The sequence below is a fragment of the Spermophilus citellus genome, assembly GCF_964194105.1.
Source record: "Spermophilus citellus genome assembly, chromosome: 1".
NCBI lineage: Eukaryota > Metazoa > Chordata > Mammalia > Rodentia > Sciuridae > Spermophilus > Spermophilus citellus.
This window is the reverse complement of record NC_138182.1, coordinates 73,712,378-73,739,460: the sequence shown is the minus strand read 5'-3', so window position 1 is coordinate 73,739,460 and position 27,083 is coordinate 73,712,378. Positions and strand designations below refer to the sequence as shown.

Here is a 27,083-nt window from a genome sequence, read left to right as displayed (position 1 = left end):
ACATAATCTCATTTAGATATAATAGTGTTATTCATTCTTTAAATTGGTTGCCCAAGCTGGACCCAACCTATTCTCTGTAGTTTCCCAAATAGCTGGGACTATAGGCAAGCCACTGTACCTGGCTCTGGATCTAAATTGACAACTCTCTGTGTATATGAGGACTAGTCATGTCCTATTCTATTCTTCTTGCCTATCTCCAACTTACTGAGACTGAAAATGCCAGATATTCACTTTACCAATATCCTTGAATCTACTGTGGCCATGGGATTCAGTTCTTACAAATATGTATGTGTGGGGAAAGGATTACTGAAAAAAAAAATCAACAAATCAGATTTAGAGGAAAGCCCTTATTCTCTTTATCCTATTTTTGCTCTGAACGATTGAGGATGTGCTGTCTAAATGCACAATTGCCAACTTTCAATCTATGAAAGGGGCCAGTATTTGTTAGATATGGGTTCTGGGTTGAGTTCTTTTTGTTTAGCACTTAAAAAAATGTGCTTCTTCTTTCAGAATTCCATGGTTTTTGATGAAAAATCTGCGGTTACTCCAATTTTTTAAATTTATTTATGTGTGAGGCACGGGGTTCAATTGAAAAAATAATTTATTTAATTATTTTTAATGTGGTGCTAAGGATCAAACCCAAAGCCTCCTCACACATGCTACGCAACTGCTCTGCCACTGAGCTACAGCCCCAGCCTTTCTATTTGTTTTATGTAAAATATCCAGGGTATTCAGCTGTACATGGCAAGAGTTCGAAGAAGTCTACTTCATCTTACCCTAGAACTACAATTCCCACCAGCTTGACCTTTAACTGCTGATACTGGTCTAATTCATGGAGGTTTCACAGCTTGTTTATACATCATCAGTTAACGGACATTTGAGTTATTTTTGTTGTTGTTGTTGATTTTGAATAATTATTCAAGACTTCAGGGGGATGTAAATTTTCTTTAGTTGGGTAAACACCTAGGAATGAAATTGCTGGATCTAACAGGTATATTTAGCTTCATCAGAAAGAGCCAAACTGTTTTCAAAAGTGACTGTATTGTTCTATATTTCTACTTACAATGTATCAAAAGTTATAGATGCTATACATTCTCATCAATATTTGAACTGAGTTTTAAAATTCTAAAAAATGAAAGTAGTAACTCATTGTACTTGTTTTCCTGATGTCTGTTGAGCATCTTCTCTTGTGCTTATTAGCCACCTCCTCTTATCTAGTTTATTTTTTTCTCTTATGACTCATGCTTTGTGTCCTATTTGAGAAATCTTTGCCAACCTCCAGTCACAGACTTTTCTCATTTTTTTTCCCTAGAAGTACTGTAAGTTTTATATTTAGATATGTAATCAATTTAAAAAATTAATTTTTTAGGGGCTGGGGTTGTAGCTCAGTGGTAGAGTGTTTGTCTAAAGTATGAATGTATTTAAAGTGTTTTAGGGGCAGGAGTTGTGGCTCAGTGTTAAAGCACTTGCCTGGCATGTGTGAGGTCCTGGGTTGGATCCTCAGTACAGCATATAAATAAATAAATAAAATAAAAGATCCATTTACAACTAAAAAAATAAAAATAAAATTTTTAAATGTTTTGGCTATTTATATGCATTTCCATGTGTGAGACACTAGGTTTGATTCTCAGCTCCACATATAAAAAAATAAAATAAAGGTCTTTGACAACAACAACAACAAAAAAAAAAGTTAGCCATGTTGTGCCACCCTCCTTCGAAAAATATTAATTTTTTTATACATGGTACTTTTTTTTTTGCATAGAAAGGTTGAAAAAACTCTTTATTCTGTCTCATTGGCCTCTCATGTCCATTCTACCTTTCCTCCTTCCTTGCTTCCCCCCTTTTTTTCTAATTTTTTTTCAGTTATTGATAGACCTTTGTTTTATTTATTTATATGTGGTGCTGAGAATTGAACCCAGTGCCTCATACATGCTAGGAAAGTGAGCTACCGTTGAGCCACAGCCACAACCCCCTTCCTTCTCTTTTTCAGTGATGCTTAAGATTGAACCCAGGGGCACTCTAACACTGAACTATATCCCCAGTCCTTTTTATTTTCAGACAGGATCTTGCTAAATTTCAGAGGCTGACCAGTGTTACTCGATACCATGTACAACCACAAAAATGGGAAGTTATACTCCATTTTGTATGATGTTGAAATATATTCTATTGTCACATATAACTGAAAAGAACAAATAAAAATTAAATATAAATTGTAGAGACTGGGGCTTTTAACTTGACATCCTCCTGCCCTCACCTTCCTAAGTCACTGGAATTATAGGTGTGCACCACTGCATCTGGCTTATATCCATTCTTACCTACCACACAGTTCATTACATGTAGTTTTTTTTTTTTTTTTTGTAGTTGCAAATGAACAGAATGCCTTTATTTCATTTGTTTATTTTTATGTGGTGCTGAGGATCGAACCCAGTGCCTTACATATTTGAGGCAAGTGCTGAGCTATAGCACCAGCCCCATTACATGTAGTTTTAAATAAATTCTAAAAACAGACAGTATGAATCTTCCAACTTACTGTTTTTTAAAAGTATTTTAAATTGATTACTGATTACAGATTTAATTTGGGGAGAATGGGTATCTTGAAAAGATTATCTTACATTCTATAAATATATTTCTTCATTTTAGATTTAATCTTATTAGTACACAAAACCTTGCATATATTTTGTTAATCATCCCTAAAATGTCATGTTGATGCTATTATGAATAGTATTTTTAAATTTCAATTAAAAATTTTTTTTAGTTGTTGATGGACCTTTATTTTATTCATTTATTTATATGTAGTGCTGAGAATTGACCTCATTGCCTCATACATGAGAAGCAAGCACTCTACCACTGAGCCACAACCCCAGCCCTAAATTTCAATTTTTAATTGTTCACTGCTATTATTCAGAAATACAATTGAATTTTATTTATGGACCTTGTATTTTGTGACCTTGTTAAATTCTAGTAGCTTTCAGTATAGTCTTTGGGATTTTTTATTAAATGACTAGTAATCAATGGTTCCCTACCCTGCACCTGTGTGTATGTGTGTGTAAATACTTCTTTTAAAAAAGATAAAATGCCTCACAAATTTATACTGATATTTTGAATTTGCTCATAATCTCAAAATAACGAGACTAACAATGTTGCCGTTAATATTAAAGTGTAAATTTTTTTTTTCACAAAAACTCTCTCCATTCCCTAACACTTACGCTGCATCTACATCATCAAAGTATATATGTATTACAAATTTATTCTTTCTCGTAACCCTCATTTAGTCTTAGGACTAGATAATAATATTTAATGTTCATGTTAAGAGTTTAAGTTGTCTGTTTGGTTGTCTGAATCTCAATACTCATTCTGCAACAAACTATAGTTTTATTATTACAGATACTATTGGAGTTTTGTTTTTAGGCAATGATTTGCAAGTGAAGAAAAAAGTGCATCACTACCAATCATATTTCCAGAATCCCACGTGAAGCTGACTTTTTTTTTTTTTTAGTTGTAGATGGACACAATATATTTATTTATTTTTTTTTATGTGGTGCTGAGGATCAAACCCAGTGCCTCATGCATTTAAGGCAAGTGGTCAACCCCTGAGCTACAACCCCAGCCCTGAAGCTGACATTTTTAAAGAGATCATGCCAGATGACTTGCAAAATGGCCTACAAATTCTAGAAGTCATAACACATCACACATTACTACACAGAGAAAACTTTTTTTTTTTTTAAAGCACCACACTTGTGTTCCATTGTGTGGGTGTTCCATTTCATAATCAGGCTTCTATTGATAAGACATTTTGGTTGTCTCCAAGTCTTTGCTATTACAACATGGCAATAAATACCCTTGTACATGTGTCATTTATTTGTGGAAGTGTAGACTCTTAACAGCAGGACTACTGGATCAAAAGTAAATCTGTCCCCAGTATTTTTAGCTTTTCCAAAAATCCCTGTTATTTTTCATACTGCTATGAACAATGCATGAGACTTCCTGTTCCTCTACAATTTACCCAACAAAGTAGTTTCAGCTTTTGGTATTACAAAGTAAATTTACCTTGCATGTATAAGTAAGTGTCAGCTTCCTTTATAAGCCTTCTTCATTTTTTTTTTCTGTGACAAATTTTCTTGGGGGGGTACTACTAGGGTTTGAACCCAAAGGTATTCTTTCTCTGAGTTATATCCCAGACTTTTTAAAAATTTTTATTTTTGAGACAGTCTATGTTGCTGAGATTGGCCTCACATTGCTATCCTCCTGTCTCAGCCTCCCAAGTTGCCAGGATTACAGGTGTGCACCACCACAACCAGCTTATTTATGTTATCCATTTTATCCTACTGGGTTTGGCAATTCTGAATTATAGTTAGAGGCTTTCATTACTCTCATTTATATTAGCTTTTCATTACAGCAATGAATACCCAAGAAAACCATTTATAAAAGGAATTATTTTGGTTCATTGTCAGCCAGCTTCAATGCTGTAGGCCTAAGGTAAGGCAGTATATCATGGCAAAAGGACATGGTGGAAGAAAGGTACTCAGCTCATGACAGTCAGGAAGCATCGAAGAGGAAGGGACCAGGGACAACATATACAGTCTGAAAGGACATTCTCCCAAGTACCCACTCCCTCCAACTAGATACTATCTCAGACAGTTTCCACCACCTCCCAACAGTCCATTCAGATCACGGATTCATTAATGGGTTAATCCACTGATGAGGGTATTGTTCTCATGATCTACTCACTTCCTATAAGCCCCATCTATGAATGCTGCTGCACTGGGAGCCAAATATTTAACATATAAGCCTTTAGTGAACATTCCAGACCCAAACCAAATACTCATTATAAGATCATCCACTCCTTTTTTCTACTAGTGTTTGAATGTTTTAATTTTGAAAAATATTTATACTAAGCTCATTTTGAATGAACCATTCCACAAGTACAAAAAGTACCAGATGAGCCTAAAAAAAAAATGTCCATCTAGGTTGGTTCCACAATTTAGCTATTGTTGGTTCCACAATTTAACTATTGAAGGGACTCATCTATCCCTTCAATAGATAAGTGGATAAAGACATTGTGGTATATATATACAATGGAATACTCAGCATTAAGAGAATAAAATCATCCATCTGCAGGTAAATGGATGGAATTGGAGAATATTATGCTAAGTGAAGTAAGCCAATCCCAAAAAATCAAAGACCAAATGTTTTCTCTGATATGTAGATGCTGATCCATAATGGGGGTAGGAGGGAGCATGGGAGGAATAGAGGAACTTTGGATAGGGCAAAGAGGATGGAGGGGAAGGGAGGGGGCAAGGGAATAAGAAAGATGGTGGAATGAGATGGACATCATTACCCTAAGTAATGAATGAAGACTGGTGTGACTCTACTTTGTATACAACCAGATAAATGAAAAATTGTGCTCTATATGTGTTCTATGAATTGAAATGCATTCTGCTGTCATGTATAACAAATTAGAGTAAATAAATTTTTTAAAAAGCAAAAAGTATCAAATGGAGGGAGCTGTCAAAAGGATATAGAAATCAGATGAAAGGAGTTCCTAATTGGTCAAATCTGGGACAATCAGAGCAACAAAATGAATGTTAGATTTTAACCAATAAAAAGCCGAGTGCAGTGGCGCATAACTGTAATCCTAGTGGCTCGGGAGACCGAGGCAGGAGAATGGCGAGTTCAAAGCCAGCCTCAGCAATTTAGAGAGGTGCTAAGCAACTCAGTGAGACTCTGTTTCTAATAAAATACAAAATAGGGCTAGGGATGTGGTTCAGTGGTCGAGTGCCCCTGAGACCAATCCCTGGTACCTGCCCCCCCAAAAAAAGATTTTAACCAATAAAATAGAATCTATAACTGCATGCCAATGTAAGCAAATGAATCAAATGACAGGAGAAGGATAAATGATTCCTTACATTAATAAATGCAGAAAAAACTATGGAATTAGAAAATGACCATTTGACTATTTGTCAAATATTTGAAGCAAGAATACTCAAAGTATGCTAAAAAGAGTAAATGAAAATATCAAGGAACAGGTTATTTACCCCATAAGCTACTTGTTGTCCAAGTTGGGTTCCCTGAAATCCCATGCTGAACAGAATTTGAGGTGCAATGTATTTACTAAGGACCAAAACACATGAAAAAAAAGGGGAGAGAGCAGAATTGTCTTGAAGAAGAAATCTAACTGCAGTGCAGGTCTTGCTATGGCAACTGACAGGGAGTTCTAAAATGAGTGGTCAGGTCCCATCTCAGGTGCTGCATGAAGGCTGTATCAAGAAAGGTGTGACCTCAGGTGAGATGAGTCATGTTGAAAGAGCTTAGCAGTTGGAAGTTATCTGCTGACCTCACTTTCCACAATTGAGTAGCAAGTCCTTCCTTGAAGGCTTATTATCTTCATGGTGTATCTGAGCCTACTAGAATCTTCAAAAACTGCAAAGAAAAACTGTATCTTTACAGATGAAAGAAACCTGGCAATACCACATTAACTGGTATACTCAATGGTATACTCCAAATGGTATACTCAATGACACAGCATTACTTCTAAGATACTTTTGCTAAAATATATGCTCTGAATTTAATCATGAGGAAACATAGGATAAGCCCAAATTGAGGGACATTCTACAAAATAAGCCTGTATCTAGAAACATAAAACACAAAGATGAGGAACCATTCCAGATTAAAGGTCACTAGAGACACATAACTATAATATGTAATCCTTGACTGGACTACGAAACAGAACATGAAAGTGGAGGAAAACTGAAGTTTGAATAAGGTCTACAGAGAATAGTATGTTATCAATACTAATTTCCTGATTTTTATAATTCTATTCTGATTATGTGAGAAAATGGTTTTGTTCTTAGGAAAAAACAATTTATAAATAAAAACCCATTATGTCCACAAATTATTCTCAAACTTTTAAGAGAATGAATAAAGGACAAAGCACCCAGGGCAAAATAACAACATTTGGGGTGTGTGGGTTAATGACATATAATTATTTGCACTATTTTTCACTAGTCTGATATTATTTTTAAAAAATAAAAATATATAAATAAGACTTTATCCATCTGTAGTTTATCCTGGAATACAGCATGAAACATAGGACTGATTTTATCTCTTACCAAATATTTACTCAATTGTCCCATCTTTTCCTCCATGATTTGAGGTGCTACCTTTATCATAGTCTAAATTCCTATAATTCCCATCTATTTCTAAACATTGTTTCTTATTCTGTTCTGCTGGCAATGTGTGTCCATGTTGAAGAATATACAGTTTTTAAAAAACAAATACACTAATTTTCAGAGCAGTTTAAAAAATATGGCAAAAATTGAAGGAAAGGAGAGACTTATGTGTCTCCCTTACCCCTCACCCCCGGCCAAATCCCAGAGTTTTAGTAGCCCTGTGGTTTAAAATCTGGTGAAGCCTGCCCTCCTTATTACTCTTCTTTTTCAGGTGTTTCCTAGTTGTTCACCCACCGGCCACCTTCATATGTTCTTTAGTATCAACTTGTCTAGTACCAGAAAAAAATAATACTGGGATTAGAATTCACTTATACATTAACTTGGGGAAAACAAGCATCTTTGTAATGTTTATTTATTCAAGACAACTTTTATTATTTCTAGGAATGTTTTCTTCTCAAGGCTCTAGCATATTTTGATTTAAGTATTTTCTGTTTTCAATGCTACTAAATTAGACTTCTTTTTCACTATATTTTCAAACAAAAATATTATATATATATTTGGTCTTATTTGCCTCTTTTATACTTTTGAGGTGGGGTGATATGGTTTAGATGTGAGGTGTCCCCCAAGAGCTCACATATGAGACAATGCAAGAATGTTCAGAAGAGAAATGATTGGGTCATGACAGGTTTAATCCAATCAGTGAATTAATCACCTGATGGGACTGAGTGATAACCAAAGGCAAGTGGGGTGTGGCTCGAGGAGGTGGGGCATCAGGGGCATGGCTCTGGGGTACATATTTCTATCTGGTAAGTGATGTCTCTGGTGCCTGATCAACATGTGACCTGCTTTCCTCTGCTACACTCTTCTGCCGTGAAGTTCAGCTGCACTTCCGAGCCCTGAGGAAAAGAGTCTGCTAAGTACGGATTGAGACCTCTGAAACTGAGAGCCCCCAAATAAACCTTACCTCTCCTACAATTGTGCTAGTTGGGTCTTTTAGTCGCAGCAGCAGAAAAGTTGACTAAAACATGGGATCTTGCTGTACTGCCCAGGATGGCCTCAAATTCAGAATCCTCCTGCCTCAGCCTCCCACGTAGCAAGTAGCTGGGCTTATAGGCAGATGCCTGGCTATGTTGCTGCCCTTTTACTCAATTCTTTTTTCTTTTTTTTTTTTGGCGGGGCGGGGGGGGGGGGGGGTACCGGGTATTGAACTCAGGGGCACTGGACCACTGAACTACATCCCCAGCCCTATTTTGTATTTTCTTTAGAGACAGTGTCTCACTGAATAGCTAAGTTCCTCATGGTTTCTGAGGCTGGTTTTGCACTCATGATCCTTTTGACTCAACTTCTGAGCCACTGGGATTACAGGTGTGCATCCCAGCCTGGCTACTCAATTCTTTTTGTTTAGGTTTTCTGTTATTCTCTTGGCTTACTGGCCCTTCCCAAGTACTGGGAATTGAGCCCAGGAACCTTTTACCAGTGAGTGATATCCTCATTCCTTTTTAGGGCAGGGTCTTGCTAAATTATAAATTACCCAGGCTGGCCTCAAACTTGTGAGTCTCTTGCCTCAGCCTTCCAAGTAGCTAGGATTATAGGTATGTACCACCATGCTCAGCTCTCTTGGCTTTTCAACATACACTATCACAAAATTGGCAAAGAAATAGCTTTCCCTCTTCCTAATGTCTTATGCTTCTGATTATCTTCTCTTGGTTGAATGTTATAATTCTGTCAGTGCAGTGTTACACAGTAATGGTCACAGTGAGCATCTATTTCATTCCTGGTTTTGTGCTGAAAATTTTAAAATTATCCATTTATTCCTATTTTATTAAGTGTTGCTCAAGAATGGATGTTTGGCTTTTCAAATACCTTTTTGGTCTCTACAGAAATAAGATGTTTTTTCAAGTTGTGTTAATATAGTGAATTATAATAATGAATCTTTTTTGTCTACCTTAAACAGCCATCTTTTGTTCCTCCAAACTTCTACCTTACCTTTATCTTGATTGCTGCTTCTTGGCTCTTATAATTTATTCTTCACTTACATTTTCTTTTTTTCCTGAGTTAAGAAGGCTGTCATTTCAAATCTTCCTGCTCTTTTGACTGTTTCTGTAGTACTTTTGGAATTTCTGACTTACAGGTTCTTTAATTCAGCAGCTATTTATATTTACATTTTATGCTTGGGTATTTATAATTTTCACTTCTTTGTTGACTTTTTTGTTTAAATGCATTTTCTTCTATTGAAAAGTGTTGGTTCTCATTTTCTGATTTTTTTAATCAGGAATTTATTTGGATGCTATTTTAATTATTGTTCATGCTGACATATATTGGATTTTTATGGACCTTCAATAGCAAGCAATCCCATATGGGAAAGACATATTTAAATAACTTTCTTAATTTCTTACTTTCTAAGAGCACCTTCCATTGCTTCAATGAAATATAGTTAATAGACTAATTTTTGTTTGCTCTCTATTTCTTTTATACTATTTTGTTTGATATGATTTTGTTTTAATTTGTTGTTTCAGCTGGGTACTTATTTCTACCCATTCCTTCTTTCTCTTTACTATTAAGTCTTCACAGGCTATTTTCTGTTTCCAAGGTGTCATCTTCTCCCCTAGAAAGGGTACTTTCTCAAGGCTACCATCTCTAGTCCTAAATCGCTTCAAAGTCCCTTTCTTTGGACATTCAATTGCTATATTCTGACCTACCAGATTTCAAACCTGTTTTCAGAATTTCCCACTCAGGATGGCGTTTCTCCTAAGAATGCATAAAGAATATACACTACATAGTCTGTTATGTTTTGCACAGTCCCCTCCTAATTTAGCTCTGGTATAGCCACCAGAGTACCCTTAGCAATGCTCAAATGCTATTCTTATTTGCATATAAACTGAGGTTTTAAAAATTCACTATATCCCAGTTTTGCATAGATTTGAGTTATGATTGATTTTATTTGCTCTTACTAATTTGTATAGTTTTTAGAAAGATTTATGAAAAGATCTAAATTGAGGAACTAAGTCAATTCCTCCTCCATTCATTTATAAGTTGGGGAAAATATATACCTCCTTAATAGAGTTTTATGATGATTAAAAAAAAAATATGGACAGACCACAATAAGTTACTAAGTGCATTAACTGCACAAACAATAAAGATAATTATTACCATACCCTGGGTGCTTTCAATGGGGCTCAGAATTATTTAAAATATTAACTTCCAACTCTCATTTTTTTAAGAGTTAACATATTGTTAGCTACTCTATCAACTTACAGTTAGTCTGCGCTCTAAAATTCTGGTGTCCAAATCAGGAATACATAAGCTTCCCGGTTTCAAGCTGGGATTTTAGGCTCTAAACAGTGCATGGAGTTAAGTAGTGTTAATTGTTATAGGGAATGTGTAGATTCAGACAGAAACTATAGTTAGTGTCATTAGTGTGCTAAGGCAATGATTCACAAATCCAAGCCAATGAATGAGTGAGGCCACAATGAAACAAGAAACGTAAGTAAAAGAGAATTTTTCATAAATGATACTAAATTTAAAAGGGCAACAATCTTTATGAGAATAATCCCTTTCACTGTTTTGATATTCAGATATACTTTTATGAAACGATAGCAACTTATGAGTACTTTTATTTTTAAAAATGCCATTATATCAGATAAAATTAGTAAATTTATGCTTTATCCTCAAATTTCTTGTATTGGTGCATGAAACAGGGACTGCCTGAAATAACTATAAATATAAATAGCCAATAAATAAACTCTATAGAACGTTAGTAGGTACATCTATCCCTACCTTCATCAGGATCTTTTTCCTTCTTATTCTTCTTGATTAAATTTCCACCTATATAAAAATATAGGGAAAGGATTGTCTTATTTGCATCACAATGCTCCAAATATAAATCTGAGTAGTTAAGTTAAAGCAAATATGATGAAGGACTGCAAATAAAGTTTATAAATTATTAAATATTCTAATAAAGATATACAGTGGAAAGGGCAAAACTTGCAGAGTTAAACTTCGTGAATTTTAATTTTGATCCTACGTACTAACTGTATAAATATGAAAGAGACAATTAACTCCTGAGTCTCTATTTATCCATAAAATGATGCTAATAATCTTTCTACTAAAGGTAGAATTAAATACAACTAGTGCCTTATACTAGATGTTAGGACACATAGTGGCATACATAATAAATGGCTGCCATATAGAACATTTCTGGCTGACCATTCAAGACAGTTTCTTCACTGACTAATGAACAGGCTGTTTGAAAGCCAGAGGAAACTTTGGTATTATCAATGATACTTCCCTAGGAGAACCCCTTGGGTCCTACCTGGGCAAGTTGAGAGGGAAAGAGATTATTTAATAGGAAGGGGAAAGAGAGAGGGTAGGAAAGAATGAATAAACTGTTGAATGAGGAAAGATGAAGTGACTTTACTATTTGTAGCTCGAAAATGGGTTTTTCCTTTTCTGATAAAAAGCAATATTTACTAGTAACACCAATTTCTTCAAAGGAGTTCCTGCACTTTGACCTCTCACCCCATCCTGACCCACTATTGCCACTAGACAGTTTTGTTACCAAAAACCAACAATTCTCTAAGTCAAAAAGGATTTAAATAGATTCCTTATTTAAAAAAAAGAAAAAGAAAAAAAAGCTTTAGAAAAATGCTGGGTTAAACAAAATAACTTACTGTTATGGTAGGCCTTCCTAAAACCTGTTATATGCAAATGAGAATTGTGAACATTAAAGATGAGGACTATTGTATGAAGTCCAAATGTATTGGACCATGGATATTTATAGATCTTTTTATCCCCAGTGTCACATATAGTACCTGGAATACTAAACAATCTATAACTAAATTAATATGTAGATTTCTTAAGACCATGAGAGTATCTGTATGTAAAATTAACTGTATTATCTACAACACAAAAACATTCCAATTCTTCCTCTTCTACTAAAATGAGAACTGGCAACTATAATATCAATTCACTCATTCAACAAATACCTATTGAGAACACATGCTAGGCCCTATTTTAGATTCTAGAAATACAAAAGTGAACATACTATTCACGGGAGAAACATAAATAACTGTATGTCAATAAGTATTATAAAGAAAAACAAAGCAGGGTAACTGTAAGGAGATAGTGAAAGAGGAAGTATTTATTTTAAAGAGGCTTAGTCAGAATGCCTCTCTGAAAGGTGACTAAATAGTAAAGCTAGCCATGCGCAAATCTGGGGGGAAAACATTCCAGATTAAAAAAAAAGAAACAAAACAGGAAGCACAATAAATGGTCCTCAAGTAGGACTATGCAGACTTTTCATCTGCCTAACAGATGAAAAGCAAGGTGGCTTGTTTGGCTGTAACAGAATGAATGACAAGATGAAGTGGTGGGCCACAGCATCTAGAGCCTTGGAGGCTGTGAACAACTGGATTTCATTATGAGCAAGACAGAAAGTCACCAGAGAATGCTAAGTAGAGGAGCATTAATCTTGATTTTAATTTTTAAAGTCAAGGAGGATGGGGAAGGACTCCCTTACCAAGACTGTCTAGTCCACTATGATTTAGTATGCAATCAAAGTCATAAACACCCCCATTCAGCATATGTACTCAAGGTCATAAATATCTGCTTGTAAGCATGCATTCACTTATAATCTGTTAGCATTGAGCCTTGTTGGGCCTGCACATAAAAAAAGGCCTATGGATGGGGCTGGGGTTGTGGCTCAGTGGTAGAGTGCTTGCCTAGCATGTGTGAGGTGCTGGGTTTGATCCTCAGCATCACATAAAAATAAATAAGTAAAATAAAGGTACATGTCCAACTACAACTAAAAAGTAAAAATAAAAATTAAAGGCCTATGGAAAAGACCTAAGGGGCTACTGCTGCCTTTGAATAAAGCATGTCTACTATCCCAACTGTACCTCGCATCTCTTCTACCTGCCAGGATCTAGAATTTTTTTATTAAGAGTCTGAGCCCCAGCAAGACATGTGTGTTAGTCTTTCATTGCCATGATCAAAATACTGGACACAGACAAATGAAAGGAGGAAAGATTCATTTTGGCTCATAGTTTCAGAGGATGTAGACCATGGTCAGCCAGTTCATTACTCTGGATCTGAGGCAAGGCAGACCCCTCTGGCAGAAGAATACTGCTTAGCTCAGGGTAGCCAGGGATAACATGCAGTCCCCAAAGGAAGGTCCCTGGGAATCATGCCCCATCTGCCTATAGTTTCCACCACTCCCAGTAGTCTATTCAGCGAATAATGGATTAATCCATTGATAAGGTTAGAACCCTCATAATCCAGTCATTTTCCAAAAGCCCCATCTCTAGACATTACTGCATTAGAGACCAAGCCTTTGACACATGAGCTTTTGAGAGACATTCCAGATCCAAACCACAACACAGTGTATGAACGCTTCCTATTAGAGGTTATTGAATATGTATACATGATATTTATCATCACTATAACATCTTTCTATTTAATGTTTATATCAGTTATCCATAGAAAAAATGAATTATGGCACCTGAGACAGAAAAAATCTCTATAATGTCACATACCCAAAGACATATACTATTAACATTTTAGTATATTTGCTATTATTCCCTTCATGTACTAATGACATCCTAAGAAGCCCTCTTGATCATAAACAATATGTTCAAATGACTGAGAGCATACTGTGGGTCAGCAATTTTTACTGTCCAAGGTATTTAGGAACCTTCTGCTGCTGCCTTTTAGGAGAAAACTACCTTATTTAAACAAGACTGAAATCTGTGAGTCCAGATTTCCTTTATTCTTAGAATGCAATAAGGTTAAGAAGATCTTCAGAAGACTTTAATATCTGTGTTTTTACATGCTGTTCAATTAATATGTTAGTGAAAATTAACTCTTCCTATGATTTCAATGTGTGGTTCAAAGTTCATGTTAGTAAAATGAAGCAGTGGGAAGAATAAAAGAATGTAAAAGAAATGTTTTTAAACAATTAAAAAAACATTTTCAAGACCTGTGGATCTTTTTTTTAATATTTATTTTTTAGTTGTAGTTGGACACAATACCTTTATTTATTTTTATGTGGTGCTGAGGTGAGCATGTGCCAGGTGAGCACCCTACTGCTGAGCCACAAACCCCAGCCCAAGACCTGTGGATCTCTATAACAAAGAAATAAAAATATTAAAAAGAACACATTAAAAATAAAAGTCACTTTTATTTTTAATGTGTTCTTTTTAATATTTATTTTTTAGTTGTAGTTGGACACAACACCTTTATTTCACTTGTTTATTTTTTTATGTGGTGCTGAGGATCGAACCCAGGGTCTTGCACATGTGAGGCGAGCCCTCTACTGCTGAGCCACAACCCCAGCCCCTCTTTGGGTGTTTAAATGCCTATTTATTCAAGAATATGTTACAACTTTGAGCAACACCTCAATCTGTGTTGCTTATATGCTTATAGGAATTGTATTATGTATTACTATTCTTAAAACAGCAAAGGAGGGTGACAAGGAAGGCTCCCCCCCTTAGACAACATACCCTCTCACACACATACTTCTGACACTACCAGCAGGTTATAGAAAAATAGGGTATAAGTTTTGGTAATATGATCTTCAGATAGTCAGTTAAGGAAAAAAAAATGAAAACTTAGTAAGACTTTGGGAGAGAAAACACAACTTTAACAAAAATACCAACTCTTGCCAAAAAGGGAAGGCCAGAATAAGTGTACTAGTGGCTATTAAATCCTTTTTCCATCCCCAATAGCATTTGAAAGCCCACTCTGCCAAAACCTTATATTATTCTGTAAGCTAAGTACTATTATCATACTTTATAGCAAGAAAACAAATTTGTAAGGCAAAATAATTTACTAAGATCATTCAAAACTAATTAAGATATAACAAGGAGGCTAGTGTGGTAGTGGCAGAGTGTAGCAGGCTTCTGTATGTGTCAGGAATATGTATGTGGGAAGGTATGTTCTTTAAGGGAGGGAGCCCTCCTAGTCATCATCATGTGAAATTTTGTAAGAAGAGTGTATCTGACGCTTTTCCTATTAAGCATCTAAGCAACACAGATTTAAGTGCTGCTATAATATGTAACACATACACCAGAACAGATGGCACTTACACTTAAATGCTGAAATAACACAGCAAAAATAAAGGCAACAATAGTTTTACAGGGAATACATTTCTTTTAGATAAAAAGAGTAGAAATGAAATTATTTAAGAGAAGAAATAAGAGAAAGAGTATATTATGCCTGCAACGCTATAGTAAGGCTTTTAAATTAAAAGAAAAAAAACCCAGCCAAGTTGTGAGGAGTGATATGTCCGGTGCTAATTTAAAAGGGAACATTCTGGCTATTTTCTAGAGAACAGACGGATAAAATGAGAAGAGACGTTACAACCATAGTATAATGGATATAGGTGAGAATGTAAAATAGCAAACCATCCCAAACAGTAGTGCTTTTAAACAGAACCATTTATTATTTCCTATAATTGTGAGGGTTAGCAGTTTGGGTCCTAATCAGCTGGGCTCTTTCTACCACCTGCTGTCATCTAACACCTCACCTGGGGCTAGAGCCTAGGAAGGTCTCATTCACACATCAGAGGCTTTGGCTCTTGGCTGGCCTCTCAATCCAAATGATCTCTCACTCAGCAGTCTACTCTGGATTTCCTTACATAACTAACAGAATGTTCCAAAGAGATAAGGCAAAAAATGTATTATGTCTTGAGGCTTAAGATTTAGGACTCAATATCACTTCTACCTCATTCTGCTGGTCAAATCAAGTACAAGACATGGCCAGATTCAATGACTGGGCAAAAAGACTACTGATGTGAAAAGGTGCAAATTATTGCAGACATTTTTACACAAGGGCTTGAAGAAGTATAATTGTAGCGATGTACTGAGAAGCAGCTGGATTTTAGTTCATTTATAACAATTGATGATTAATTGGATGTGGAATGATTTTTTTCAGTGAAGAACCGTGAAGGATGCAACTATTATTTACTGAGGTAGGGTAAGAGGGGCAGCTTCAAGAGGGGGAAAAAAAAAATCAAGAATTCTGTTTTGGACATGTTAAATCTGAGATGCCTATTAGACTCCAATTAGCATACTACTATTTCTATTCCATAATGTGGAAGTGGCCAAGGTAGAAGCAAAGCTTATTTGCAGGACTAAGGCATATAATTTTTTTCAAATAGTCTGACTTGGTTTCTAAGTTTTCCAACATCTTTACCTTTTATATGTCTTGTTTTTCAAGAAAGCAGTAGAGAGCCAGTCGCTGTGGTGCATGCTTATAATCCCAGCCACTTGGGAGGCTGAGGCAGGACTTCGGGTTCAAAGCCAGCCTCAGGCAAAAGAGAGGCACTAAGCAACTCAGTGAGACCCTGTCTCTAAACAAAATATAAAATAGGGATGGGGATGTAGCTCAGTGGTTGAGTGCCCCCGAGTTCAATCCCCGGTACCAAAAAAAAAAAAAAAAGAGAGAGAGAGAGAAAAGAGAGAGAGAGAGAGAAAGAAAGAAAACAGTAGAGGGGCTAGGATGTAGTTCAGGGGTACAGCATATGCCTAGCATGTGCGAGGCCCTGGGTTAAGTCCCCGCGCCACCCTAAATAAATAAATAAATAAATAAATAAATAAAAGGAAGCCGTGGAAGTCCTGAAGAAGATTCAGTTCATATGGAAGAAAATACATTTGGATTTGTGTGTGTGTGTGTGTATGTGTGTGTTAAAGTATATATTTATAGAGTACTCTTAAACCAAATTGCTATATGGTAAATAACTCACCAGTAGCTGTAAGGAAAAAACCTGCTATCCAAAAAAATAAAACAAACAAAAGGCTTGGGCAATTGTAGAATGCAAACAAAGAGATTTGCAAAGCACTACAGCTTTCAAAGTCAAGTTATCTAGAAAAATCATTACATTTTACAATATGAAAACAAATAGGAAATAGCAAATTAATAGTTAAAAGATTCTGATTCATATTTTAATTTTTTTTCCATAATTATGCCAACCATTGTAGATGAGATCTAGGGAACCAGATTTTTAAAAGATTATCAGCATAATTTGAAAGAATCATTGTTTCACAACCCAAAAGAAAGAATATAGAACCAGTCAGCCATTAGTAGCCTTTAAAAGCAAAGACTATAAAATACATGTTTTGTAGGTATAATTATTATTCTGGATGTTCCTGTATTCTAAAATTCCAACATGATTCAAGAGAATTTTTATAAGAGTATGACGCTATTCAATTTAACATATATTAATTGAAAGTCTACAAGCACGGGGCTCTCTAATGAATCAAGGACGACAGGATGCAACCATACTACAAATCTTATTATTCAAGTACTTAAACATGGTAAGAAAGTTCATACTTTTTTTTAATATTTATTTTTTGGTTGTAACTGGACACAATATCTTTATTTTATTTATTTTTTTTAATGTGAGGCTGAGGATCGAATCCAGGGCCTCCTATGTGCCAAGCGAGCACTCTACCACTGAGCCACAATCCTAGGCCCCATACTTTTAATTTATATTCTAATTTGACTTATAAATGTAAGTATACTAGAAATATATTTCTAGTATACTTACATTTGTAAGTATACTAGAAATATATTTGTGCAAGAAATATACTTACACAAATCAAAACTACTTTAAGATATCATCTCACTCAAGTCAGATGGCAGCTATTATGAAGACAAACAACAATAAGTGTTGACGAGGATGTGGGGAAAAAGGCACTCTCATACACTGCTGGTGGGACTGCAAATTGTTACAGCCAATATGGAAAGCAGTATGGAGATTCCTTGGAAATCTGGGAATGGAACCACCATTTGACCCAGCCATCCCCTCTCCACAGACTATACCCAAAGGACTTAAAAACAACATACTACACACAGCCACTTCAATGTTTATAGCAGCACAATTCACAATAGCTAAACTGTGGAGCCAACCTAGATGCCCCTTCAGTGGATAAATGGATTTAAAAAAATGTGGCAAAAAACACAATGGAATTTTATTCAGCATTAAAAAAGAATAAAATCATGGCATTTGCAGGTAAATGGATGGCGTTGGAGAAGATAATGCTAAGTGAAGTTAGCCAATCCAAAAAAACACAAATGCCGAATGTTTTCTCTGATATATTTTCACTCATAGTAGGGTAGGGAGGGGGAGCATGGGAGGATTAGATGAATTCTAGATAGGGAAGAGGGATGGGAGAGAAAGGGAGGCAGAAGGGGATTAGCAAGGGCAGTGGAATGTGAAGGACATCATTATCCAAAGAACATGTATGAAGACTCGAATTGGGTGTAAATATATAAACAAATTTGAAAACTTGTGATATATATGTAATAAGAATTGTAAAGCCAAAAAAAAGCAAAGTACATGTATAAAGGCATGAATTGGTGTGAACATACTCTATATACAAAGATATGAAAAATTGTACTCTATATGTTAAATAAGTATTGTAATGCATTCCACTGTCATGTATTTAAAAAATAAAATCAATAAAACTAAAATACACACACACACACACACACACAAATTAGAACATAAAGTAGAAATTAAGGGGGAAAACACTGAGATATACTATAACACAGATGAACATCAAAAACATGCTCAGTAGGGAGCTGGGGTTGTAGCTCAGTGGTAGAACACTTGCCTAGGATGTGTGAGACACTAGGTTCAATTCTCAACACCACATATAAATAAGTAATAAAAATAAAGTTCTATCAACAACTAAAAAATAAAAAAAAACCCACAAAACAGACCCAAAAGACCAGTTATTGTATTATTCCGTTTATATGAGATGTCTCGAAAAGGCATATGGATCCCGAACATGGACAGTGGTTGCCTTAGGCTGGGGGAAGAAAGACGGAGTAACTGTAAATGGGCATGAGGGATCTTACTGAGGTCATAGAAATGGTAATTAGATGAGTACATGTATTTATCTTCATTATTTAAATCTTCACAAAAATTGTTCAAACAAAATAAGCAATATAATATGATGTTTATAACACAAAATACATGACAACAACATAAAGATTAGGAAGGAAGAAACAAGTGTTTTTATAAGGTACTGTTTGTGAAAAGGTGTATCACTTGAAGGTAGACTATATAATATATAGTTTTTTTCAGTTATTGAAGCTAAAGTCATGCTATAAATATGAGGCAACCACTTAAATAACAAAAAGAACGACAGATAATAAACTAACAAAGGAAATGAAATAATCAAAAAATTTGAAAACATAAGTTCGATTAATTCAAAAGAAGAGAAAAAAAAAGGGAAAGAGAACAAAGAACAAGTTGGGCTAGGATTGTGGCTCAGTGGTAGAGTGCTTGCCTGGCACTTGCGGAGCTCCAGGTTTAATCCTCAGCACCACATAAAAATAAAATAGATATATTATGTCCACCTACAATTAAAAAATAAATATTTTAAAAAAAATAAATGACAAGCCAGCCCAGTGGAACACACCTGTAATCCCTGTGGCTCGGGAGGCCACAGGAGGACGATGGTGAATTCAAAGCTAGCCTCAGCAAAATTGAGACATTAAGCAACTTAGTGAGACCTTGTCTCTAAATAAAATACAAAATAGGACTGGAAATGTGAATCAGTGGTCGAGTGCCCCTGAGTTCAATCCCTGGTACCAAAAAACAAAAAAATAAACAACAATAACAAACAAATCACAGTCTTAAATTTAAAGATATTAATAATTACATTAAATGTAAGTAGTCAAACACCTGAATTGAAAGGCAGAGATTTTCAGATTACATGAAAAGGAGGAAAAAAAAGAAAAGCAAGACCCAAATAGATGCAGCTTAAAAGAAACACACTTTAAATACACAGGCATAAACAGGCTAACAGTAAAAGGACAGAGAAAGATATACCATTCTAGCACTAATCAAAAGAAAGGTTAATGACATGTTAATATCTGCCAAAGTAGATTTCAGGGCAAATAGTATTGTGAGGGATAAGAGAATCATTTCACAATTATAAAGGGACCAACTCATCAAGAGGACTTAACAATTCTTAATATTTTATACACCTTATTACAGAGCTGAAAAATACATGAGGCAAAAACTGATAAAAGTACAAGGAGAAATAAATACATGATAATCATACCTCTCTCAATAATTTAAATAACAAATAGAAAAGATTTAAGTAACATTACCAATTTGCCCTCAATGATATTTATGAAGCATTATGACATAAATGAATTCCCAGCAACAAACAGTAAAATACACTGCTGATTACAGAATATATCTTTCTCAAGTGTATACAGAAACTTGAATACATTTTAAAGGCTTTAAGTCTCACAAAATACAAAAGCTGGTTCTTTGGAGATCAATATAACACTTCAGAATCAACTATGTGAACAGAGGATACTCAATAATGGCACTTGTTATGTGTACCACTCTAAATCTGAAGATGTTGTGAAGAAGACACAAGGATATAGACTCAGGTTACAGTCCCACTCTACATATTTCTATTTGAAAAAAAGATTAAAATGTCTACCCTTGGACAAACCACACAGGTCTTCTGAGTAATAAATTTCCTAGAAAATAATGAATTAGACCAACTCTATAAACTCTAAGATCTTCTATATGCTAAAGAAGAGATACAAACCTACTATTAACAGCTCAAAATGACCCAAGTATTCAGATAAAAACTCTAGAAATCTGAATTAGCACTTTCCTCAAAATTAACCAGGTTGACCAGAGAGGAAAAGTTGTTCAGTTCACCCATAACTAAATATTTTCAAACAGAAGCTTTGGGGGGGAAAAGCTAACAAGGTATTTCAGTCTTATTTAAAACCAAAAACTAATAGTATTATTTTATCTTTTCTGTTTATCACTCACCTAAGATGGCCATGTTAAGTGTATCTATTTTATCCTTAATATTAACTCCTAATAAGGCTGATATTGTGCGAGCCTGTGCGTGTGTGTGTGTGTGTGTATGTGTGTGTGTGTATAAACAAAATGAAGAAATAACACAGCCTGCACTGGAACGAAGCCCTCTTGATCATAAACAATTTGTTCAAATGACTGAGAGCATACTGTGGGTCAGCAATTTTTACTGTCCGAGGTATTTAGGAACCTTCTGCTGCTGCCTTTTAGGAGAAAGCTACCTTACTTAAACAAGACTGAACTCTGCAAGAGTCCAGATTTCCTTTATTCTTAAAGGCAACCTATTCAAACCAGTATGTTAAATCCCTGAGGTGTACTGCAATCCTTTTTCCTAGGAGTCAGGTGAAAATCGGTGCTAAAAATGGAAGATAGCAAAAATAAAGAAGACTCCCAAATTGAAGATAGTGAAAAAAATACACCGGGCTGGGATGTAGCTTAGAGGCAGAGCACTTGCCTAGCATGTGTGAGGCCTTGGGTTCAATCCCCAGTACCGCAAAAAACAAAAAAACAAAAACAAAACACGTCAGGATAAACAGCCAAGGGAAAAAAAATAATGTTATTCTCCCATTCTGTCTTCATTTTATAGGTCGCAGGATTCAGACTTGAAAGAAATGAACTTTAAAATGGGCCAAGTACCACCCAAAATCAAAAGCTGGAGCTCACTCATCCTCCAGGTCAGAGCACCAAAAGACACACCTCCCTTCCCCCAACCCCAGCAGCCGGCTTTACTGGTGACAAGCGTCTCGCGCTGTTTGGAAAAACAACCTGGAAAGCACAAATTTGTTTTAAAAATATTAACAAAAGCAAAAATAAGGGCTACACACACACGCCCCTAAACCTACCAAGGTCGACTGGCCCCGTTCGGAGAAAACGCAGTTCTGAACATTCCGTCATAGAAGACAGAAGGATGGGCAGCCCCAGAGCGAACGCTAGAAGCAGGAAGCCGCGGGCTAGCTGGGCCGCACCGCGGCCTTGGGCATCCAGGCTCCCGAGCGTCAGGCGCCGCGGCTCTAACAAAGCAGCAGGCGCGCGGCCTCGGCCTGCAGCCGGGTCCCGGCGACGCCCCGTGCCCCCGCCTTCCGCCCGCGCCCTCCGGTACTCACACGCGCAAAGCTCCACCACGTACGCGTAGTAGGACCAGATGATCACGAAGGAGATGAAGAGCACCGGCACCCATCCCACCACGCGCTGGCAGCAGCGCCACACCGTCCAGGGCGCCATGTTCCACGGGCTACGGTGAAGCCCCGTACTCGCCTCTGTAGGGAGACTCCAGATCTCCGGCGGCGGCGACGGGGTTTCTCTGTCTGGCTCCGGGCCAAGATCTCCCGCCTCTCCGGCAAGGGTAATCAAAGATAAAGTCCGAAGCTTCTCCTCGTCTCCGCCCCTCTCAGCCCTTGGGCTGGTCCCGCCCCCACTCCACATCCTGTCGTCCCTCCCCCCGTCCCTCCCCCACCCCCACCCCCACCCCGCCCGAAGCCGGTCGCCTCAAGTCTCCGCGCTACCGGGGCGGGGCTTATGCAGCCGGAGGGGATGGGCGGGCCCGCCCCTTGGGACCGCCCACGGGGCGTGGCGGGTTGGGGCGGGCCGGGAAGTGGAGAGAAAGAAGTGGGAATCTAGAGGCTAGGTAGTGGCTGGCGGGTGTGTGTGTGTGTGTGTGTGTGTGTGTGTGTGTGTGGTGTGTGTGTGTGTGTGTGTGTGTGTGTGTGCTTTTTCAAATATGACAATGCTGTGCTGTACCACAGCATGCAGATAAGGAATGTATTCACTATAGGGTTCCTCCGGTTATTCTGTGTATCTCTGGTAAAGAACCCCTGGCCTGGGCTGGGGGTATAACTCTGTGGTAGAGGTCTTGGCTAGCATACATGAGGCTCTGGATTTAATCCCCAGTACAGCTAAAATAAAATAAATAAGAAATACCTTTATTTTGAAATAATTCCATCCATTATTCAAGCGGAACTTATCTTTTGGAAGATGAAACCTGTAGGAGCATGTGATTTAGGATAGAACCATTACAGAATCCATCAGATTGATTTGAAACTCATACTCAAGGTTGAGTTGTGAAAAAAGGTGCAGGTAAATGGCTCTTTCCCTGCTTCCCCCAAAAGACTACTGAAATTTCAAGAATTTATTTACAGCTGGAGATTGCTGAGCGATGACTATAATCATACTAGAAGCATCATTGTGAAGACATCATAATGCAAGGTCAAAGCATGAGAAGTTTACTTCCAGTCAGCCACCTTAATACCAGTTCCTGCTACTACTATGTTTGAGTTAGTCTTGAGATTTTAACTAGCAACTACTTACTAAAGTTTCCAGGAAGAAGACTTGCCCACTTTTGTAGTGTGATGATAAAAGCAAGTAATGATTGTTTTACCTCTGCACAATACTGCTTGAAATAATAAAGCATGGTGTCTCCAGTTTTATACCTTAAAAATCCTGTTAGTGACAAAGTTGACACTAGGTTCAGGACATTAAAGTGAATTACATACAGCTCGTTTTCCAGAGATATTGCTTAGAATAACTAAGCTTTAAGATGCTATTTAGATTGACATGGAAGAATATAAAGCCCTTTCTCCTCCTACCACAGAATCATATTAAAGCTTAACAAGAATACCATGTCATCCAGAAGCTCCTTGTCTGCTGGAAATAATTTCTATTGTTATGCCATTTTGTTTATAATGCTAACTAAGAAACTATATAAGCTCCTTTCCTAGAGCTGCTGTACCAAAGTACCACAGACTGGGATCTTAAAGCACCAGAGATTTATTGTCTTACAGTTCTTGGAGCTAGACATCCTAAATAAAGGTGTTGGCAAAGCTGTTCTTCCTCTAAAACCTGTAGGGAGGATTTGTCCTTGCTTCTTCCTAGCTTTTGGTGGTGGCTATCAGTCCTAGGCATTCCTTGGCTTGCAGTTGCATCATTCCATTATCACCTGGCATCCTCTTCCCTGTGTCTATCTCTGCATCTCTATTAGTACTGGATTAAAGGTCTACCCTATTCCAGTATAACCTCACCTTAACTAGCTACATTGATAATGTTTCTATTTCCAATTAAGGTCATATTCTGAATTATGAGGAGTTTGAACTTCCAGAGACATTTTGGGGACATAGAACACAAATTTAGTTTTAATCTTAATTGAAATGAATCACCTTGCCTCCTACTTTGTAAGGTTCTTGAAGGCAGAGTATTTTTTACATATCCTATTTCCCCTGCAGTGTCATGCAAGTAGGAAATATTTAGTAAGTAATTGAATAGACATTTGAAGGTTTTTGTTATCTAGATGTTATTCCTGACTTTTGGAATCACCAGCCAAATCACACTACTTTCTGATTCCAAAATTACCACTGGATGTCTAAAAAGGTTTTGATTTTTAAATGGAATCTATAAAATATTTCTGATCTATTTCCTTGTCCTAAAGTCATTCCAGTGAAGATATATTTGGGGGGAGGTGGTAACATTTTCATTCTTTCGGGAATGTTTCTATCTTTAGTGTCTACAGACATGAGTTATTCAATGTTCTTTTTCTTAGTATATATTTTTTTAGTTGTCGATGGAACTTTATTTTATTTATTTATATGCGGTGCTAAGAATAGAACCCAGGGCCTCACACATGCTGAGCAAGCACTCTACCACAGATCCACAACCCCAGCCCCTTCAATGTTCATTTGCTATAAGCTAACATCTAAACCCCTTTCTTTTCCATGTTGGGCCAGTGATTTAACTCCGTCTCTGCTACTGATTGTAACAGAAGGGAATCATTAGGCAGAGCCATTATGTAAGCAGAATTACATTGTCTGACAGTCACTCTGGCCATGGTGAGAAGAATGGATTGGAGGAAATAAAGTCTAGAGGAAGGGAGGCCAGTTGAGAGGCTGCTGTAGTCATATAAGTACAGGTTGATCATGGCCTGAAAAAAGATGGTGGAGGTGAAGGAGACTGAAAAGAAAAGGCTGCTTCAGATCAGCTTTGGTGCACCACTATGCCCCAAAACAGCAATGGCAGATAAAATGGAACACCTAAAAGACAAATGGAGATTCTGTCCTGCATTCCCAACTCTGTCCTCTCCATCCCCCAACAAAGGAAATAAAATATTGTGCTGATCCATCTCTAGGATTGTGGCTTTCAGTGAAGACTGGAGGACTACAGACCCCTAACCCAAGAGTGCCAAGCTGTCAGCTGTTCTGCTGACTAATCTCTGATTTTGCCATTATAACCACCAGCCAGGAACCTCTAAATACCATTTTAAGTTCTAGTTCTGGACTAAGGAATAATAAGGGCAAGTAGAGGCAATTATGAAGCCTTATGGAGGGCTTATTGAAACCAAGTAGATACAGATATGAAAAAAATAGAGAAGAAAAAACAAATTTACAAATTTTAAAAATTAAACCACAGTTCCAAAACACATGAAGAAACCCAATACTAAGGACACAAATAGGGGCCGGGGTTGTGGCTCAGGGATAGAGGGCTCACCAGCGAGGCACTGGATTCGATCCTCAGCACCACATAAAAATACATAAAATAAAGGCATTGTGTCCAACTACAATTAAAAATTTATTTTTTTAAAAAAGGATGCAAATAAAAACAATCAGAACTTGAATCCACATGACATAGAATTAATTACAGGAAGTAGCCTAACAAAGACTTTTACAAACAGTATTTGGTATGTGTACTCAAAGAGGTAAGTGAAGAAATAACTTCTATCTAAAAACATGAAAATTTGAAAATAATAGACAAAAAAATGAAAAAAAAAAGAACAGGTGTGGGCTGGGGTAGAGCACTTGCCTAGCAAGTGTGAGGCACTGAGTTCAATACTCAGCACCACATAAAAATAAATATATTGTGTCCACCTACAACTAAAATTTTTTTTTAAAAATTAAGAACAGGTGGATTTGAAAAATGACCATTTAGAAAACTCAAAAATAGGGTATAGCTCAGTGGTAGGACCTAACATGTATGAGACTCTGGGACCTGAGGTTAATCCTCAGCACTGCCTGATCCCTATTCTCTGACCTTCCTCTTTTTTTTTTTTTTTTTAATTAGGATTTTTTAATTTGTTCTTTTTAGATATAATAACAGTAGAATGTATTTTCACATATTATACATACATGGAGTATAACTTATTCTAATTATGATCCCAGTCTTTTGGGCTGATCTTTCTCTTAAGTAAATCAAAAGACCCTCACTTAAGACGTGCCCCTGATGGGCTGGGCACAGTGGTGCATACCTATAATTTTAGTGCCTCCAGAGGTTTAGGTGGAAGGATTTCAAATTGGAGGCCAGCCTCAGCAACTTAGTGAGCCCCTAAGCAATTTCATGAGATTCTATGGCAAGATAAAAAGTAAAAAGGGCTGGGGAAGCATATCAATAGTAAAGCACTCTAGGGTTCAATCCCCAGTATGAAAACGATTTTTAAAATTCTAAAAGAGGTGCTGGGAGGAAAGGAACCCAGAGGAAAGGAACATTCTTATCCCAAAAGACACAGAAATGCTGAGAAGAATTGAAATATTCAGGCCTTGTAAGTGTCCTCCAGTTTATTCCATTAGATCATATTCTTTGCCTTCCAATCACACCTTTGCATGACTGTCCATGAAAACATATTGCTTTCCCTATTTCTTTGGGTCTTTGTTTCTGAAGGCTGTCACATAAAACATAATAGTAAGTAAATTTGTATGCTTTTTTTCTTGTTAATTTGTCTTACTATAGGTACCTTAATGAGGAAATTTGCAATGGGTGAGAAATCTTTTCTCCCCTACACTACCTACAATTAAAACATTCTTTGAGAACTTCAAAAGGACTGTGTCTTGCTTTAGGACCAAATGAGTACTAACTCATTTTTGGAAACGCTGTCAACTTGAAAGGCAAGCTGAGGTACACTGAGAATGAGAACAAAGAGTTTTTTTGAGCCAATATGAAGATGATTACCCCAGAGAGGGTGGGGGGCAGGGGACAAATATCCACTTAGAATCAGTGCTTTCCCAAATGGCATCTTGGGGGCGTAAGAGGTAGTTGTTGTTTTTAATTTTTATTTTTTTGTGGTTGTAGATGGACAGAAT

At 36.8% G+C, this 27,083-nt stretch overlaps 1 protein-coding gene across 5 annotated transcripts in view; it reads right to left on the bottom strand.

The window, feature by feature from the left end:
• ZDHHC20 (zDHHC palmitoyltransferase 20) overlaps positions 1-22,436 on the bottom strand; it is a 76,065-nt gene extending 53,629 nt beyond the window's left edge. For 3 of the 5 annotated variants that reach the window (XR_014023286.1, XM_081304078.1, XM_081304079.1), the window contains exons 1-2: positions 22,134-22,436; positions 10,947-10,994 (exon numbers count right to left, since the gene is read on the bottom strand). Coding sequence is in view for 4 of the 5 variants with exons in the window: in XM_081304078.1 (XP_081160204.1) it covers positions 10,947-10,994; positions 22,134-22,251 (166 nt within the window). In the remaining variant the exon portion in view is untranslated. Of the gene's footprint in view, positions 1-10,946; positions 10,995-21,872; positions 22,113-22,133 lie in introns of those variants that run through there. The other 2 variants (XM_081304081.1, XM_081304080.1) reach the window with 2 other exon arrangements.
• Between the last annotated feature and the right edge of the window lie 4,647 nt (positions 22,437-27,083).